This window comes from Lepidothrix coronata, unplaced genomic scaffold (assembly GCF_001604755.1).
Source record: "Lepidothrix coronata isolate B3197 unplaced genomic scaffold, Lepidothrix_coronata-1.0 Scaffold10, whole genome shotgun sequence".
Taxonomy (NCBI): domain Eukaryota; kingdom Metazoa; phylum Chordata; class Aves; order Passeriformes; family Pipridae; genus Lepidothrix; species Lepidothrix coronata.
Window position 1 is genome coordinate 5,431,168 of NW_016690190.1, and position 17,284 is coordinate 5,448,451.

The 17,284-nt window shown below is 36.6% G+C and overlaps 1 protein-coding gene across 1 annotated transcript; it reads right to left on the minus strand.

Annotated features, from left to right (window-relative positions):
- Positions 1–378: 378 nt before the first annotated feature.
- On the minus strand, positions 379–16,417 carry LOC108492351 (cytidine and dCMP deaminase domain-containing protein 1-like). Its single transcript, XM_017804600.1, has 11 exons — positions 16,408–16,417; positions 15,786–15,895; positions 9,137–9,190; positions 8,377–8,413; positions 6,886–6,936; positions 5,979–6,067; positions 4,765–4,951; positions 3,296–3,781; positions 1,947–1,993; positions 950–1,071; positions 379–523 (listed from the first exon to the last, which is right to left on the minus strand). Exons 1-11 carry the CDS (start codon positions 16,415–16,417, stop codon positions 379–381), a joined length of 1,338 nt encoding a protein of 445 aa, XP_017660089.1.
- Between the last annotated feature and the right edge of the window lie 867 nt (positions 16,418–17,284).

Consider the following 17,284-nt stretch of genomic DNA (forward strand, 5'->3'; position numbering starts at 1 on the left):
GGTAGGGTGGGCCCCATGAAACTCCACCCAAAGGCTATGTAGCTGTTGTACCTGGGTAGGCAGGACCTTCCCCGCTTGCTGAAGGAGACAAAGGATAGTTTGTGAGGATGACCTCTCACTCCTGTCCCCTTCCTCTTCCAAGTGGGAGCAACCATCTCTACCATCTCTACCCCTGTGAGAAGTACCCTTCCCTTGGCACTCAGCCTACCTCCACTGGGACTAACTAGCTGGAAGCTGGCAATGCAGAAGAGGGTCCAGCCTGAAAGGGTGAAGAGTATGCAATTCCAGCCCAGGAAAGGGAAAGTACAAGGTTTTTAGGAAGATGTCCTCAGGGAGGTGACAAAGGAACAGCGAGCCTTGGATGATGACACACAACTTTTAACCTTCTCTAACGCCACCTACATTTCCCTTTCGCAGAGGCCAAATGACTCTTGCTGTTTTCTTTGCCCAGATCAGTTTCAGACACTCATCGCAGGGCTCACGTGTAGTGATGAGTTCAGCATTAGACAGATCTCTCTCAGAACTGAAAAAAAAATAAAATAAAATATTGTCACAGTTACAAACAAGGTGTGCTTGCAGGAGGAATTAGTTTTCTTGGCATCTAGAGTGGGTTCTTCTTTTTTTCTTCTATCCCTGGCTAAAGGAAGTAAGGGATCACCAGTCCACACAAAGTAAACATTTGCAGCATATACCATGAGTTTGCCACCTTAGGAAGTGGTGGATTTTAGAATATAAGATCACAGAGACCTAGACCTCTGTAGAAAACAACTGGACTCAGTGCCTTATAAGACTAAATTATTTTCCATGCTATGTAATATTACTTCTCCTTTCTATGCTTTGGAAATTCCCATGGTAGATTAGTCAGAGAGATAATTCTTCATTAATGAAGCACTCAACACCAAGACTTTTTTTTTGTCTAACTTCTTAAGAATATGTAATTAGTTCCTACCTCATAATAATTGAATTAGCTTCTGCACATACAACTGCATGCTTGTCAAAATCAACATCTGCCTTCTTGTAAAATAAACTATTCATTGCCCCTTTTGGATATCCACTGTAGCCCAAGGCAACCTAGAAAGAATCAACATACAAAGAAATAAAAGTTAATGTTGTTCTGGGACCTTTAGGTATTTACAGCCTAATCCAACTCCTGAAACATGTTAATAACTTTGATAAGAAGCCTCATGTGATACTGTTTGGTAGTATTTATGCAGGTTTCCATTTCAAGATGATTGATTGTGGATCCTAATCATATATTTTTATGATATGTGAAGTTTCAGAAAATCATGAATATTTTTCCCCCAAATGATAATTTCTGTTTCCAGAAACACATTTTCCAATTAACATGTAATACAATGATTATAAACAAACATCACAGAAGTTGATTAGGAAGAAGAAAATCAAAACAAAAGAGGCTGCTAAACCCAAAGTCACCAAAAAGATTTGGAAACTGTTAGCTACATTTTTTTAGCTGTGTCCATTTGGAAACATATAAAATATAAGCACAGAATTTCAATATGATAGTAGTAACAATGTCATCAGGACATCAGCTCATAAAAGTTCAGCAAATATGGGACTTAACCTCTTCTAACTGCTGACAGTATATTAAATAATCCATCATCTTAATGTTCTGGGAGAGAGTTAGGGAATATAAACTCTTTTTCTTCCCCATAAAAGGTTGGTTTATGTTATTGCAACTTCACTAACATTTTTTTTTTTTAAGAAAGTCCATACGCTGCAAGTTAACTTCCTCATTTAGCTGCATAAACACAAACCTAGTAAACTTAGAGTGCATTTCTTATAGCAGAAGTGTGCTTTTCTAAACATTTCTGTTGCTGATAATTTATTACATAGCAGTCTTACGTGCATTACTTTCAGGTGACAAGAGATCATGATTAGAAAGTTTTATAAGTGCAATTTTCAATGCCACATAAATTTTTACTTACAATGTTGTCTTCTTTGTAAATCACTGTCCCCACTCCATTGTTATTGTCTGAGGATAAAAAGTCAGACAATCAGAGTCACAAATTCATACAACACTATGATATTACAACAAACCTGCTGGTCAAAAGATATAACATTCCTACTCATGCCTGTTTGTCCTATTGGGATAAAAGTTGCTGCTTCTTGCTTGACTACCTCCAGAAAATATTGAACAAGGTAAAGTGCTGACAAGAAGGCTAATCAAACATTAGGCTAATCAATGCACTTGCCTCCAGTCCTTGTTGGTCTCTGTCTCCTGTAGTCCATTTCAGTTGCCTGATCTAGTCCTCTTGTGTAGAAATGCCAAAATCTCAGACCTTCCCCACTGCTGGGACCAGCATGTTTTCTATCGTTGCAGTTCAGAAAGAATTTAAAAACTATTTTCTCTGTCTGAAAAGCAAGTCCTGTTGGACCTTCCTTAAGGCACAGGCACTGATATCTACAGCCCAGGATATCTTCCTGCCTCTTCCCCCTCTGCAAGAGGAAACAATACCCCAAAATTGTCTTCTGTGGGAATGGGAAGGGAAAGCTTGAAAGTACTAAGCCAGGGGAGCTGCTGCAGTCATGGTCTTGACAGGGAGTCCCTGAGCTCTGGCTGGTGCCATAAAACTCCACTTCTTTATCTATGAGCAAAGAGCAACTGCTGCAATGATTAAATTCAGTCAAAATCTGCAATACTTTCTCTTCCATAAAGCAGCAAAGTGCATTTAGCTAACAGGAGCAGAAGCATTGGGAAACAGCAGAAGGGATTTGGGATAAACTGGAAACCATCTGCTATGCTGCTGAGTGGACCATATTCTCACTTTGCACTTTTCGGTGGGACTGAACAAAAACCAGCTTTGTTTTGATGAAACCAACCACAACCAGCCAGCCTAATGGACAGTGTGAGAAGGAAACAGATAATTATGTCCAGTTTTGTTTTCTTTTTACCTGTCATAGCAGTGTTTCTTTGCTTTTGCAAACCTATAGTGTAAAAAGAGAAAAGCTTGCCAAAAGCTACCCTGGAACTGATGGCCTGCCATTTGGTACCATGGAGAAACTGGACCGAACCAGAGTCTCTTGCAATCAGCCTAAGGAGTTAAAAATCCTCACCTGGTGAGGAAGACAGGAGAAGCACACTCCTCTTCTTCCAGTTTGGCTTGCATTATAGAAAGAGGGATACTAAAGTTGGCTAGATATGTAGTTTCATGAATTACCAATCAAAGGGTTTTTTCCATATATTACATTTCCAGGACTATGACTAACAATTATGTAGGATTTTTCTGCACTGAATGAATTACTCAGCTAAATTTAGCAATACTGATATACTTACCACTTCTGGATGCTAATAAATCACAGAGCTGTATGGCATGGGTGTATTTGGGATTATTCATTTCAATGTATTTCTTCTCTTCTAATTTTAAGATTATTATCTTTTCATCTTTGCACCTTGCCAGAGTTTGAAAACAGTTCTTTGCTGTAGTAAGATTTTTTTTATATTCTTCCAGTTGGTCTTTTTTCTGTTGGCATTTTTTCAAGTGTTCCAAGTTCAAGTACTTTAAAATATTTCCATCAATATCCATTGTTGTAACATCAAATACAGATGTAACAGGGCTTAGATTATCATCAGAAAACACTCCTTTGTTTGAATTAAGTATTTGCATCTCTTTTTGACTGTCTATTTTTGGCACATTTGGTGCTGCAACAACATAGCTTTCTGTAAAGATGGTTTGAGCATGTTTTACTGAATCATTCAATGACTCCCTTTTTGTCATTTCACTTTCAAAATTTGGCCAGTAATTCACTTGTGAGACTTGTGCTGAATAAAGAAAATATATATGCAAGATTAATATTTAATATAAAATATACTGTTGGTAATTTTTTCATTAATAAATATAAAGTGATAAATAAATTTTTCATTAATAAATATAAAGTGATATAGAATATACTTAAGCTGCAGCTTTTCATCACATTAGTAAAATAATATTTAAATTTTTTTATTACCACATTTTTTTCATAGTCAAAAGGGAAACTTTATATAGAATTTATGACTTTTTTTTTCCCCAGGTGATTAAACTTTTGTCTCTACTTATATTTAACAAGTAGTAAAAATTTCCAAAACAAGGAGATTGTTTTAAAAAGATAGTAGAAAGTTACTGAAGTTATTGTAGAGGAAAAATATGTATATCAATTAGGCATCTAAAACCCCCAGAAAATTCAATATATAGGTAGTGTGTTGTCATTTGTGAAGTACCAAAGCTTAACTTGTCTGCAAAGAAATCTACCTATTTCCCTCACTATCCTAAATACTAGTACCTGAGGTATATTTCTCATCTGATAAATTCTCAGATAAAAATGGCTATTTTCTTTTTTGTTGTTGTTGTTGATTTTCTATGCATTATTTTTTCAGGATTTCCAGGTTCCCTGAGACCACTCCTTCAATTTTTTTTTCTCACTTCACAGGCATCTCTACAAGCAGTGGTGGTTCCTTTTCAAATCCAATAACTTGCACTCTTCATGATCCATGGTGTTAGTAAATACCAACAATTTGTACAACGACATTATGAATCACATCTTAATATTCTCTAACAATCACAGGTATCTACTGTTAAGCTATTTAGCTACATCAGCTTCTCACAGTGATCTGAATGAATTGCATAGAATCAACTGAAGAAAAATGCAGAGATCAAAACGGAAGAAAACATAGAGGATGAGAAATGACTGGCATGACTAGTTTCCCAGCCTGTGAATATGCCACATGTGCACCCTTAGTCTAGGAGATATTCAAGTTCTGATACTGACCTTGAACCAACAATGTTGCACAATTATTACAAGGCATCCTGGACATGTAAACCTCACAGCCTTTCAGTGCATTAGGAAACCTTAACAGCACTTTTGGCACAGCATGGAGTTCCTCTGTTGAGCAGCCCAGGGCAATAATCCTTTTTGGCTTGCTTGCTTCACAGACGACGATTCCAGTTGTGTAAGGCTGCATACACAGACACAAAGAAATGAATGTGTAAATCAGAGTCCATCCAGTTATGTGCATGTAAAGTAACAGCAATCAAAGGATCTCATAGAAAAAGAATGGCATTTGTTGCCAAAGGGTAGGGATCAAGCAGTTTAGAAGTGTGCTGGTTCACGTGGATTTTTAGTCAGTTCTAGTGTGGCTACAGCACATAACTCAGCTGTAGCATTCAATATCAGCAGCACAAATGCTTTGACCAAAGTCAGACAGACCTTTGGAAAACCTGTAAGTCCATAAAATCATGAAAAAAGTAATGAGATGAATATCCCAATACCTGCTCAACAGCAGACTACTAAAACAGAAGAAAGGAGTGTCAAGACGCAGTTTCAAAAAAAATGCCAACACTATTCAGAAGAACTCAGAGTAGGAAGCACCAGACATCTGTGTAGCTTCACAACCTTGAACAGCTTTGTACGCCAAAAATTATTAGAGTCCAAGCATACAATCCTAACTACAGGACTGTGGTACACACGTGACCCATACTGGGTCAGAGACACTCCTGAGGGACCACAGCCAGCAGATAACCCATGAGAGGTCAGGGCCAGTAAAAGAGCAGAGGAAGACTGTAAAAAAAGTACAGAGGAGTTGCAGACGAAGCATCACACACAGCTGCAACTTCCTGCACCACTCATCACCTCACTGAAGGTCTTGGGACCAATTGAGAGTAGCCTGCAGTGAAAAGAATGGAAACTGAGACTAGGAAGGTGGGAAGGTAGGTGTTTGGGTTAAGGTAAACCTCAAAAAAAAATGGAGGAAAGGTGTTTACTTTGGTGCTTAACTCCTTACATTCTTTTTTCCCCTTAATATCAAATTCAGTAAACAGAAATTTGCATTTATTGGAAATAAACTGAATTGAGTAAAAATTCCTCAAGTTTAGATGATTTTGCCTTCAACGCCAAGTCAGTAATTTTAAAATCAAGATCCTATTTGACAATATGGCTTTTTTAGCCTTAGTACCAATAAATATGGTTGAGATCACATAACTCACGGGTTTCTGCGATTCACTTGGTGAATTTTCCATATGTAGAGCTAAAAACATGCACAAGTCTTCTTTCTTCAGGTAAGGAGCCAGAGGACCTAGAAAGAAATAATGGACAGAAAATCTAATCTTGGAGAAAAAGTAGGTAATGTCACAAAATTAGTAAACAATTACTGGTAAAAGACAGAAAGCATGATTTTCTAGCTCTCCAGTCCGAGGTGAAAGGTCTGGGAAAGCAGCTCCAACTTCTACGCATGCTGAACTACAGAACTGTTTCTTAATAATGTATCAAAGCTCAATGTGCCAGTTACCCTGTAAAGAGTCTTGTCTTTGCACTTCACTCATCAGCACATGCACTTAGGCCTGCCAGTCCTCTGAGGAGAATCCTAATGATCATCCCAGCAGCTTTGGCTTGACAGAATGCAGAGGTATCCTGGATCTCTTTGTTTTTCTGGTTTTGTTTGTTTGTTTGGGGTTTCTTTACGCTATCTACTCTTTTCTGCTGGCATAGGGAATGATTTCTATTGATTTCAAGAGGGAAGAAGCAGCATGTGATTATCCAATATCTGAAACAGCCAATGTTATTACTCTAGGTCATATTCTTCTTCAAAATTGCTATATGTCAACTATTATAGTACAAAATCTTCCCTATTTAGGTCATATTTTTTGCTAAGATTTCAATAACATCAGGTAAGACTGAAGAAAAAAAAAGGATATAATTACTTTCACTTAAAGTAAATTTAAAATTAAGACAAACATGCTGCCAGAGAGATATGTCAGAAGTTCATGCATCGGATGTCTGTGCTGTGTAATATCCAGCTCATTGCTTTCAGGACAATTATATTTATTCAACCCTATTTAATGAAATGAAACTATGATTATTAGCTAAGCATTTACTAAATTTATTGCACTTTGCCTTCATCATTCATTCCTTCTGTTCCTCCATTCTCTTCTGAGTCACTGGGCACTGGAAGACAGAAAAGAAAAAGGTTAGATTAGAAATAACAGATATAAACAGGTGACATGAAGTACAGCAGTGTATCAGCCCTCCTCCTGTCGTTATCAACACTAACAGATTATCCACTGTTAGTTGGGCATCTCAGAAGTCACAATTAGTTTAGAACAATATTTGATAGTCAGGACATCATAGTCCAGCCTCTGACACTTTATTCAGAAAGAAATTATAATAAAATGAATGGAAATTTCACAGATATAAAACAGATAACTGAATGTCACGTAGAAATAAATATGGCTCCCCAACAGCTGGTGGTGGTGACAACGGGATTGGGTTGGGCTTTTGTTGTTGAGTTTTCTGTTGAAAGTTTGATTTTTCTGAATTTCCATGAAGTTTGAACAAATCCATAATGCTTTCCTCAAATACAGAAAGGCCAATACCTACACTGTCCCCTCTCTCCCTTTGCTTTCACACTCAGGACTGAGTCTTCTGTCTTTGATACCGAGTCTCTGCTTGTTCATTTCTGCCATAATCCTGTCATCCACTTTATGTGAACTTTATCATCCTGGTTCTCACTCTTCCCATGAGCTTGATTTCATTTTACGGCAATTATGTACTGCAAATATGCACTATTCTCCTTGGTTTTCTCCTCCCCTTACTCCTCTTCAGTTATGTAGTCTTCCCCAAGTCACTTATCCATTTTATCTTCACACTCCATGGAGATCTGCTCAGCAACTTTTTTGGAGTTTCTATCTTCTAATTCCAGTTTTGTTCCAATTCTTGATTTGATTTCAAATCCATATTCCCCCTCAGCAAGAGCAATGGTGCTTCAGCTTATAAATCATTAAGATTCCAAAATTTTAGTTCAGTACTGATTTTGCTTAAACCAAGCAAGGAGTACAAAAGAAGACTCAAACCCAGTACCTCCAAAGTTCATCCATTTAAGGCTAGAAGAAATCCAAAGAAAAGGCTTGAAATAAGAAAACTATCATGAAGGATGCTGATTAGCCATTTGGGGGAAATCTAAAACTTACTGACTAAGAGATACAGCAGAAAACCCAGAAAGTTGCTATATCATTCCTCTGTCTTTACAACTGTAACCAGTTATGGGATCTGGCCATGTACAGACCTCAAGGACAGAATTTCTGTGTAATTCTGCCTTCTGCATATTGAGAACTATTGTGACAGAAGTGGTATCTGCAGGGTACAGATATTTATAATAGTATGAAAGGAAGGCTGGAATGAAGAGAACTAACTTAAGGGTAACTGTGTTCAAGTTACAGTAATTATATCCAATTTAGAACCAGATTTTTTTTTTATTTATTACATGCTGCAAAAGGGGCTTTAAAGAAAAATAGATAGTAACACGCCATGCTTCTAAACTTAAATATCAAGTAATACCAAGACAAATGGAACAGTACAAAAGGATGAGGAAATTAATCTTAACCATACCTGATTTAGGTTGAGTTTCACACTTTGTTTGTTTCCACTGAAAAAAACAAATGAATAAACTCCTAATAAATTTATTTAAAGCATAAGTGAACATTTAGTTAGTACTTTCCACAATTTGTCTGCTCAAATCTGCCACTATATCTAACAGCTATTAATCAATCTATCATGAAGATTTCTTGGACCACAGGACAAAGATGGGTCCTTGAAGTCATTCTTCTTTATTCCAGTTCTAAAGCTTTTTTCTACAGAGAAAGATAAAAGTCAATCACACAGCCTACTCTCCTCCAACCATTTACTCAGTTCGTCAGTAGTCTTGAGAGTCTCAGTTCCCTCTTTTTCCAAGTCAGACTGCTTTACTTCCATCAGATGTATCTGATGGATCTTCAAAAGTGAAGCAATATATTTCTACATCACCTGCTTCCACATCTGACATGCCTTCTACCTGCTGAATTATTTTGTTATTACATACAGGAATGACTGGCTCCGAAAACTCCAATCACTTTCAAAGTTATGACTGAAAAGCTCTGATATGAATAATCAGGTGAATACATACTTATATATGATCAAACACTCATGAGCGCTCAATGTATTTTAAAAAGCTTTCCATCTAATGCTTTGTAAAAACAACAGGAAAAAAAAACAAATGAAAACTCCCCCCAGAATGATGACATATCAAAGCAAAATAGTCCATGCTTTTATTAAATGAATATTCAAAAGTATTTCAACAACCCTTAGTCTAATCTTCAAGATGCAAACCTACCTCATGATAGTCAAAGTTTTTCTTTAATTCTTCAACAATTTGCTTTTGATCTTTCTAAAAGAAAAAAAAAAAGAAAGAGAAAGTTAAAAGCAAACAAATAAACCAGGCAATCACAGAATCACTGAGGCTGGGATCCATCTCTGGATGTCTCCAGTCCAGACCTCCTGCTCAAGGCAGGATGAACTAGAGCAGATCTCTTGCGGCCGTGCCCACTCAGGTTTTGAATATCACCAAGGACAGGGGTTCTACAACCTTTCTGGGTAACATGTTCTAGTGCTGATTTCCTCCCAGCAAAAAGGCTTTTTCTTCCATTTTAGTGCAATTTTCTGTATTTCAAATTGAGCCCAATGCCTCTTGTCCCATCACTGGGCACTACTGAGAAGGGTCTGGTTCTGTCTTTTTTACTCCTACCCATCAGGTGTTTATGCACATCCATAAGATCCCACCAGAGCTTTCTCTTCTGCAGGCTGACCAGTCTCAGCTCTCTCAGCCCCTTCTCATATGAGAAATACTCCCATCACTTAATCATCTTCATGGCCTTTAGCAGGACTTGCTCTCCCATGTCCATATCTTTCTCATACTGGGGCAGTCAGAACTGGACACAGCACTCCAAGCACAGCCTGACCAGTGCTGATCAGATGGGAAGGATGTATATTCTGCTAGAGCTCCTCTCCTACATACAAGAGCAAGAACTGATGTGTTCTTCTGTATGTCAGCTATAACTAAACTGACTCCCCTGCCCCCAAACACATAATTACATTATGACAATAAATAATAATATTACAGATGCATACTTTGTTAGTTTCTTTGGATGATTCTTCTACACAGTGAATTGTCCTGATTTTCACATCCTTCAGAAGTTTCTGACAATCAAGACAGGGAAGTTTGGTGCTGTAAAGAACATCAGTCTCTTCTATTTTCGTTTTTGATCTGAAAAATACATGTATTTGCACAATTAATTCCATTTCTGCAAAGCTAAAACTAAACGTGATGCTTACATTTTTAAAAAGAAATTTACTGTTTTCACTGAAGACTATTATTTCTGATTAGATTATTCTCTATTTCCTCCTTCAAGTTTTCTATTTCATCTTGATTTTACCTTCTAACATTTGATCTTTGTTGCTTCCTCCACTTCTGTGTATATTAAAGTGCTATTGTTATGAGCCATATGGTTTTACAGACTAATGATTCTCTAAGTACTGATAGCTAGAGTCTTAAGTGATCTCATTGACTTGACACTACTCTTGTTAGCCTAAGGACCACCAAAAAGACTGCCAGGCAGAATGCTGCAAACTGTGTCTTTCAAAAACTGTTCAGAACTTTGTCACGACGAGACTGGATGATTATTTTGGCAGTGCAGGAATACAAGGTGAAAACACACCTTCTTGGAAGAGAGGAAATGCACACATTGAAATGTTGATTGTAAGCTCAGAGCTGTAAAATGTGAAGTCTTTGAAACTGAATTAGTAGGTGAAGTACAGATGGAAAGGTCAAAGAGAAAACCCACGATTAGTTACTGACCTATTCACTTTACACACTATTCACATTCAGTGTAACAAAGAATACCTGCAAAGTCACTCTATTATGAGATTTGTAACAACAACCTGTATAGGAGGACATTTGCTTCAGCGTGGAGAACAACACTCCGTTTCACATATGGAGTTCTTTGGCTCTTTCTTCCTGCAGAGGGCAAGTTTGCATATAATATGCCAATGGGGTATCCATTATAACCTGCTCCAAACTGCCAAAAAAAAAAAAATGAAATAAAATAATCAGAAGTTAACAAACCCTTCCAAACATTTTAACCCTCTACTAATACAGCTTCAAAACCTAAATATATGCTGTATAAATATTTCTAGGTACACATAACTTGTAAGTTTTATAGCAGTTTATATTAGATTTTTAATCAGCTTTAACACCTGGTCACGAGCATCCTACCACCCTACCATGTTACCTCTTTTAACACAGTCAAGAGCTAATTTAGTTTTTGCATGCAGTGAAGTCATTGTTCCCCATCAATTCCACCACAATCTCTTTGTCTCTCCCTTTGCAAGAAACTTAGGATCCTCTTTTTTAGTGACCTCCACGGATTATTTTTTAAAGTTAAATTTAAAATATTGTTATTACTATTTTTATTTATTATGGGAGAATATGTTCATGAGAGAAGTTCATCTCTCTTAACTTCTTTACATGTTTATACCTGACTAGTCACCCTGAATCCCTTTATATTCAAGAGAGAAAATCAAGTCTACCTGGGCTATTCAGACTCTGGATTAGGATGAATGACAGTCTAGATCTCTACTGAGTACAAAGGGGAGTCAGGGCAAATAACTCAGAAGGCAGCACTTACACTGCAGATACCTACATTGTGTCAAAGAAACAAGGCTCCTTGGAACACTGAAAAGAAATTTTACAAGTGTAAAGAGAATTCAAAGTACTTACAAAATATCCATCCTGACTGTAGAGTGTACACCCCACACCTCGGTCTGGATCATCTTTTGGCAAAGAGAGATTTTTGTGTCATTAAAAACATACTTTTTTCATACTTAAAACCATATTTTACATATTAACATGTAGTACTTTAATGATATAAAAATGGAAGGCATAAATGACTGCCTATATGTTGAAAGAACCCCTCCATGCATACACATTATGCAATTCCAGACAGATATCCATATATAGTAGCATAATGAAGCATAACCAGTATCAAGTACAAAAATTGCCAGATTCCAGAATACAAAAACTTAAAATCCGACTTATGGTACACTTACTCTTTGATTAGTAATTGCAGGGTATTAACTAGATTAAATCCTGATAACAGAATTGTTTCCTCCCTCCAAAATGGATTAAGTGACAAAATATCTTTTTCTAGGTTTCTATAACATGTAGTGCCATCTTCTGCTTTATGTTTAAGCTTGGTATTGCAGCTCATAAACAATAACATTAAATATTAGTGTAACAAATAAAATAATGTAACAAATAAAAAAATGACAAATATTTTAGCAATTATGTTAGAAAAACATGCAATTTCTCTGATACCACCTTTGTTTGCACTAGTTGAATGAATCATTGGCAATAGTAAAAAATAAATATACAGTAATCTATGCTTTATATTTGGCTACTATTTTTTATATAGTCTCCTATCATAACTTACCAGATCTTGCTGCTAGAAAATAACAAAGCTGCAATGCATGTCGATGAACATTTTCCTCCAGGTTTCCTTGCTGGAGTTGGGAACATTCCATTAAAAAAAAAAAGCAATGAAAAGCATTTTTCACCCGTTTGACAAGCACATCTTTACTATCTTCACTGATACATATATTAAACAATGAACAATATTCTTCAAATTCTTTAGCATGATCATTGACCAACTTGAAATTGATGTTTAGCTGTTCTTTGCATCGTATTTTTGTGGTAATATTTTTCACTGTTTCAAAGCTTGTCATGGGTAAGAGCACAGTGCTGCTTATATGACTTCTGAGGAAGAGGCTGTCAGCTTGTTCAGTATCCTCCTTAATCACTGAATCATCTCCCTTTTTTTCAGGAGCTACTGGCCAGTAATAGACTGAAGAAACTGAACCTAGAAAGAAACATTGAAAGTCACTTAAGTGCCATTAGAGTTGGGTGAGACAATCAATTCACATGTTTTTTGTTTGAAACAGTGGGACAATTTTCTACTGCATTGCAATTCTGTGTATACACTAGTGTCCAATGGCTCTATAGTCACTCACACCTTAAATCACTCCCATTCCAATGGGATCTCAATTGAACATAGAACTATTGCAACAACTGCTTTTTCACTTTCATAAATGATCTCCCACGGTTTGCCAATCCTTTGTCAAGCAAGAATTCACCCTTGTGAGAGACTATTTACATTTTAAAAAAAATTATTTCATGACTAAGAAGGGATTTATTGGACTGAGCCACCTATAACATTCTTCTAGACATGATGTTTAGAGGGGTCATTTATGAACTTGTTATTCAGGTAGAACTGCAGTTAAAACAGATTTATTAAAAATGTATTATATACCTTGAATGAGGAATGTGGTGCAAGCTGTGCATGGTTTCCTGGACATGTACACAGTGCAGCCACGCAAAGAAAAGGGAAGACATCGAATGATTTGTTGTACAGCATGCAACCCAGATTTGGAGAAACTCAGGGCTACTATTTTGTGTACTTTGTCAGACTCACATATTACAATCCCAGTCTTATTGAACTGAAGAGGAAAAAAAAAAAGCAGCTTATTTTTCCTCAGCAAATTGGATTTTACAAGTATGCATGCTTTACACAGATTCAAAAATACACTATAGGTTTTGCCACATTGTATTACATATAACTGCACTTTAGTCCCACAATCTTTAGATCACAACTTCTCTTTATGAAAAGTTAATGCAAATGTGGTATGAATTGATTTTTTTTTCTGTGCCTTAGTTCTCAAAAAATCCAGTGCTGCTCCAATTAAGAGAAACATAGAAGCAGAACTGCAATCAATCAGAAAGATCAAACTATAGATTTCTAAAACACAGTCAGAGTAATTGGGGGCTTTAGCCAAATTTCTCCAAAACCATTTATATTCACACCACACGCACATACATATAGTTGCATTCTTTATAAATACCACACTAGGTGTGGTAGGGAAAAAAAGACAGGGCTATTAAAGTTGATAAATAATTGTTCAGGTTATTTAAATTTTTTGCACAGTAATGTCCACTGTTGCTACAACAGTGCAAAAAATAAATTATACTATCCCTAGATGCATCCTCCCTACAAAGCTGGCAGAGGCACTACGTGGTACCAGAACCTCCGAGTAATTTAGATGTGAAATGAAAACCTGCAGATTAATCCACCTTTCTTCAGAAAAGAACAGCAGCTTTGGGATTCATTGATGCCTCTCAATGAGACCGCAAACATGTATTTCCAGAAATTTCCCAAAGAAATCATAGCATTAAGCAAAGCAAGAGTGAATAAAGCAGTATCAATGATCTCAACAGAGACCTGCTACTGACCGTCTGACCAAAAGGAAAAGGGGTTTTTTTAATACTTCAAGCAATCATTCAAGAATCTTTTGATAATGGTAGACTAACTACTGGAGACAGCAGCTAGAAAAGTAATATGTTGATGATACACCTACAGCTCTGGAAATATTCCAGAGCCTATTTTCATTACAGTAACAAATGAGAAAAGAGATATTTTACATTTGATTCTAACACAGAAGAAATTACCTTAAATCTGAAAATTGAAAGTCATTTCAATAAAAATTATGAAAAGGATTTTGTAAGAACAGAATTATGCTAATTATTTCAGAAACACACACATCAGCAAATTTAAGGAACTTTTAGAAATTTTCTTGGTAAAACAATCCTAGGACTAAGAGAGTTTGACCTAGTAGAAGAGAAACAAGAGTGAGATATCCTAATGTAAAGGAAAAGTCAGTGAGACCTCTTTGGTTGAAGCAACAGGTCTTTGTCGAAACCAGAATCAGATAAAAAGAAAGGAAGTACAGGCAATATGAAGAATGAGCATAAAGGAATAGTGTAGCACGTACAGATAATATTAGAAAGACTAAATTACTGAAAAAATACAGGCAATTTTACCAGAAAGGCATACAGAAGGCAAAAAAGAATTGATAGATACAAACTTGCAGAAAGAAAATCAGAGGAAGCATAGTTACATTATACAGCAGGAAAGGAGAGCAAACAAGAATATGGAAAAGGCTGCACAGCAACGAGATGAAACCAAAACCAAGCAGAGCAAGATCCTGCTTTGGAAACAGAAACAAAAAAAAGCAAATACAATATAGAAATATCTGCTAGCCACAAGAGTCAGGACACTACTGTGCTTCAGAGACATTCATATGAAGAATTCTACTCCCTAAGATAATAACAGCTCCAAGGAACTGTTTCTGTGCTCCAAGGAGTACATTCACACTCTCCGTGCTGTCTACTACCATCCTAGCTAGGCTGTTGATTTGAACACATGAATATTCTTTTACCAGGGTTCTTCACTGGCTTTGTGCCATTCCTGATGGACACTGACAGCTCTGGCTAAATAACTGAAACTATGTGCATCTCCAGGATTATCGGGAACAGAAACTGAAACTGGTTCAGCACTCACTCAAAGGACAGAGGGAGGACTGGCTCACAGAACCTTTTACTATTTTAAATCACAAGAAAGCACAAAATAATCTTCGCTATAACCCTACATGTACACAACTGCACATCATTGTATCCTCATCTTTGAAGCAGGCAAAGTAAATACAACCTTGTGCCACTTTTCCATGGCAATCTCCTTCCATTTCATTAGAGGGTTCATTAACAATTAGGGCATCTTGGTATGCCCCAGTGATATCACATAGTGATTGGAAATGAAAAAGTTGGTATTAATTGATACTTAGGAATCTAGTATCTTTATATAATTTCATCAGATTACAGTGAAAAATTTAACAGCATCGGTCAGTACCAGTAACTTTTTAAAACACAGGACTGGAATGGACCACCTAACACATAAGTCTCACTGCAGCACAAAAGTGGCAAGACGTTTATGTTACAGAAGTTTTGCTTGATGGATATCATTAGATACTTTTAAAAGATAATTCTCAGTAAAATAACCAGCATAAATATTTCCTAGCAACGATAGCCTGTTACATACCTCATCAGATGGGGCATGACACTCTGGAGACTCCTCCATAAGACGAGCTAGAAACATATACAAATCTTTCTTTTCTAAGCGTATGCCTGAACGATTGACTGAAGGACTGACTGAACAGATACAAATAAGATCATAATTAGTAGGCAAATTCAAATAGGTTCTTGCAACAGAAAAGATGCTGCAGATTACTGCACTTTTGGTAATATGGGGAATGAAGGAAGAGTATCTGGTTTAAGGAAAATATAGAAATACGTAATTTATTTTTTTTAATGTATTGCACATACAGATTAACTGTCAGAAAATGCAAGTGAGACAGAGAAAAGTTTGTGGTGTTATCAAATGAGTGCACCACATATTGCCAAAGAACACTGTGCTAGTTAACAGGCAAAAAGTAATACCATCATCCAAACAACAAATATAAGAAACCCCACAGAAATCAAAACTGAAAGAAAAGCTCTAGGCCGTGGTTAAGCTCCTGCTGCTCATTCCATCTACAAAGAAATATCTCAACTTGAGATAAAGTTGTTATATCCTGGTTTTGTATTATTTCCTAAAGCTGAAGAGATGTGCCTGTTTCAGTTGACTACATTGAGGTGATTAACCAGAACAAAGAAATACAAACCTGTTGCCATGTCCTCAACTCCAGGTGTCCTCTTCCAATGAAAAAACTTATATTTGAAGTATAGCGCTGTAATAAAGAGAATATATGTGTCTGTATATAAATTTATATATAAACATGTCACATGAGTTTATTCATGTTTTAAAAATAATAAACACTCTTCATCTCACATAAGTGCACACAAAATATAGAGGAAAATCTGGTATCTTGCATTGCCATTCCCCTTTCTTTTTGCCAGAACAACAAATCTTCAGAAGAAACAAAACTAATTTGTGCCTTCCCCATTATTATGCATCTTACCAGTCCAATGACAAAGTACTTGACAGCATCTGTTCTTGCAAAACACCATTAGCACAAGCATTAGGTATTTACCATTGACAGATAACTCATCACTTCAGGATTCACCTTGTTTTTCTTCTTTCATTATTTTCCACCAAATCCTGGTGGTTCTTCCAGTATGTTTACCCTCAGTGTGATACAACAGAACAATTCTGTACTTCACTTACCTGCAGGTCTGTTACCACTCTTCAACGACAGGTCTGTTACCTGTCTTCACCGATAACAGCTTTCAAAGGGATAAAATGAACGCTTTTATATCTTCCTTCTCTTCTGTGAGTCATAGTTATGTATGTTTTGTTTTGCTTTCAATACTACCTTGAACCCACCCTGTCAATATTTGTATGCTATGTGAAGATCAGTGTGATGAATTAGAGAAGGTGGCCAGGACAACTAGCCCATGACCTGCGACCAATATGCACGGATAAATGCTTTCCCCTTAACCTAAAGTAATAAATTAAAAGAGAGATTTGCATTGGTATCGCTGTTTAGCACTCCTCAAATCTCTAATAAAACATCCTCAGGCCAGGTGAACAACTGGACA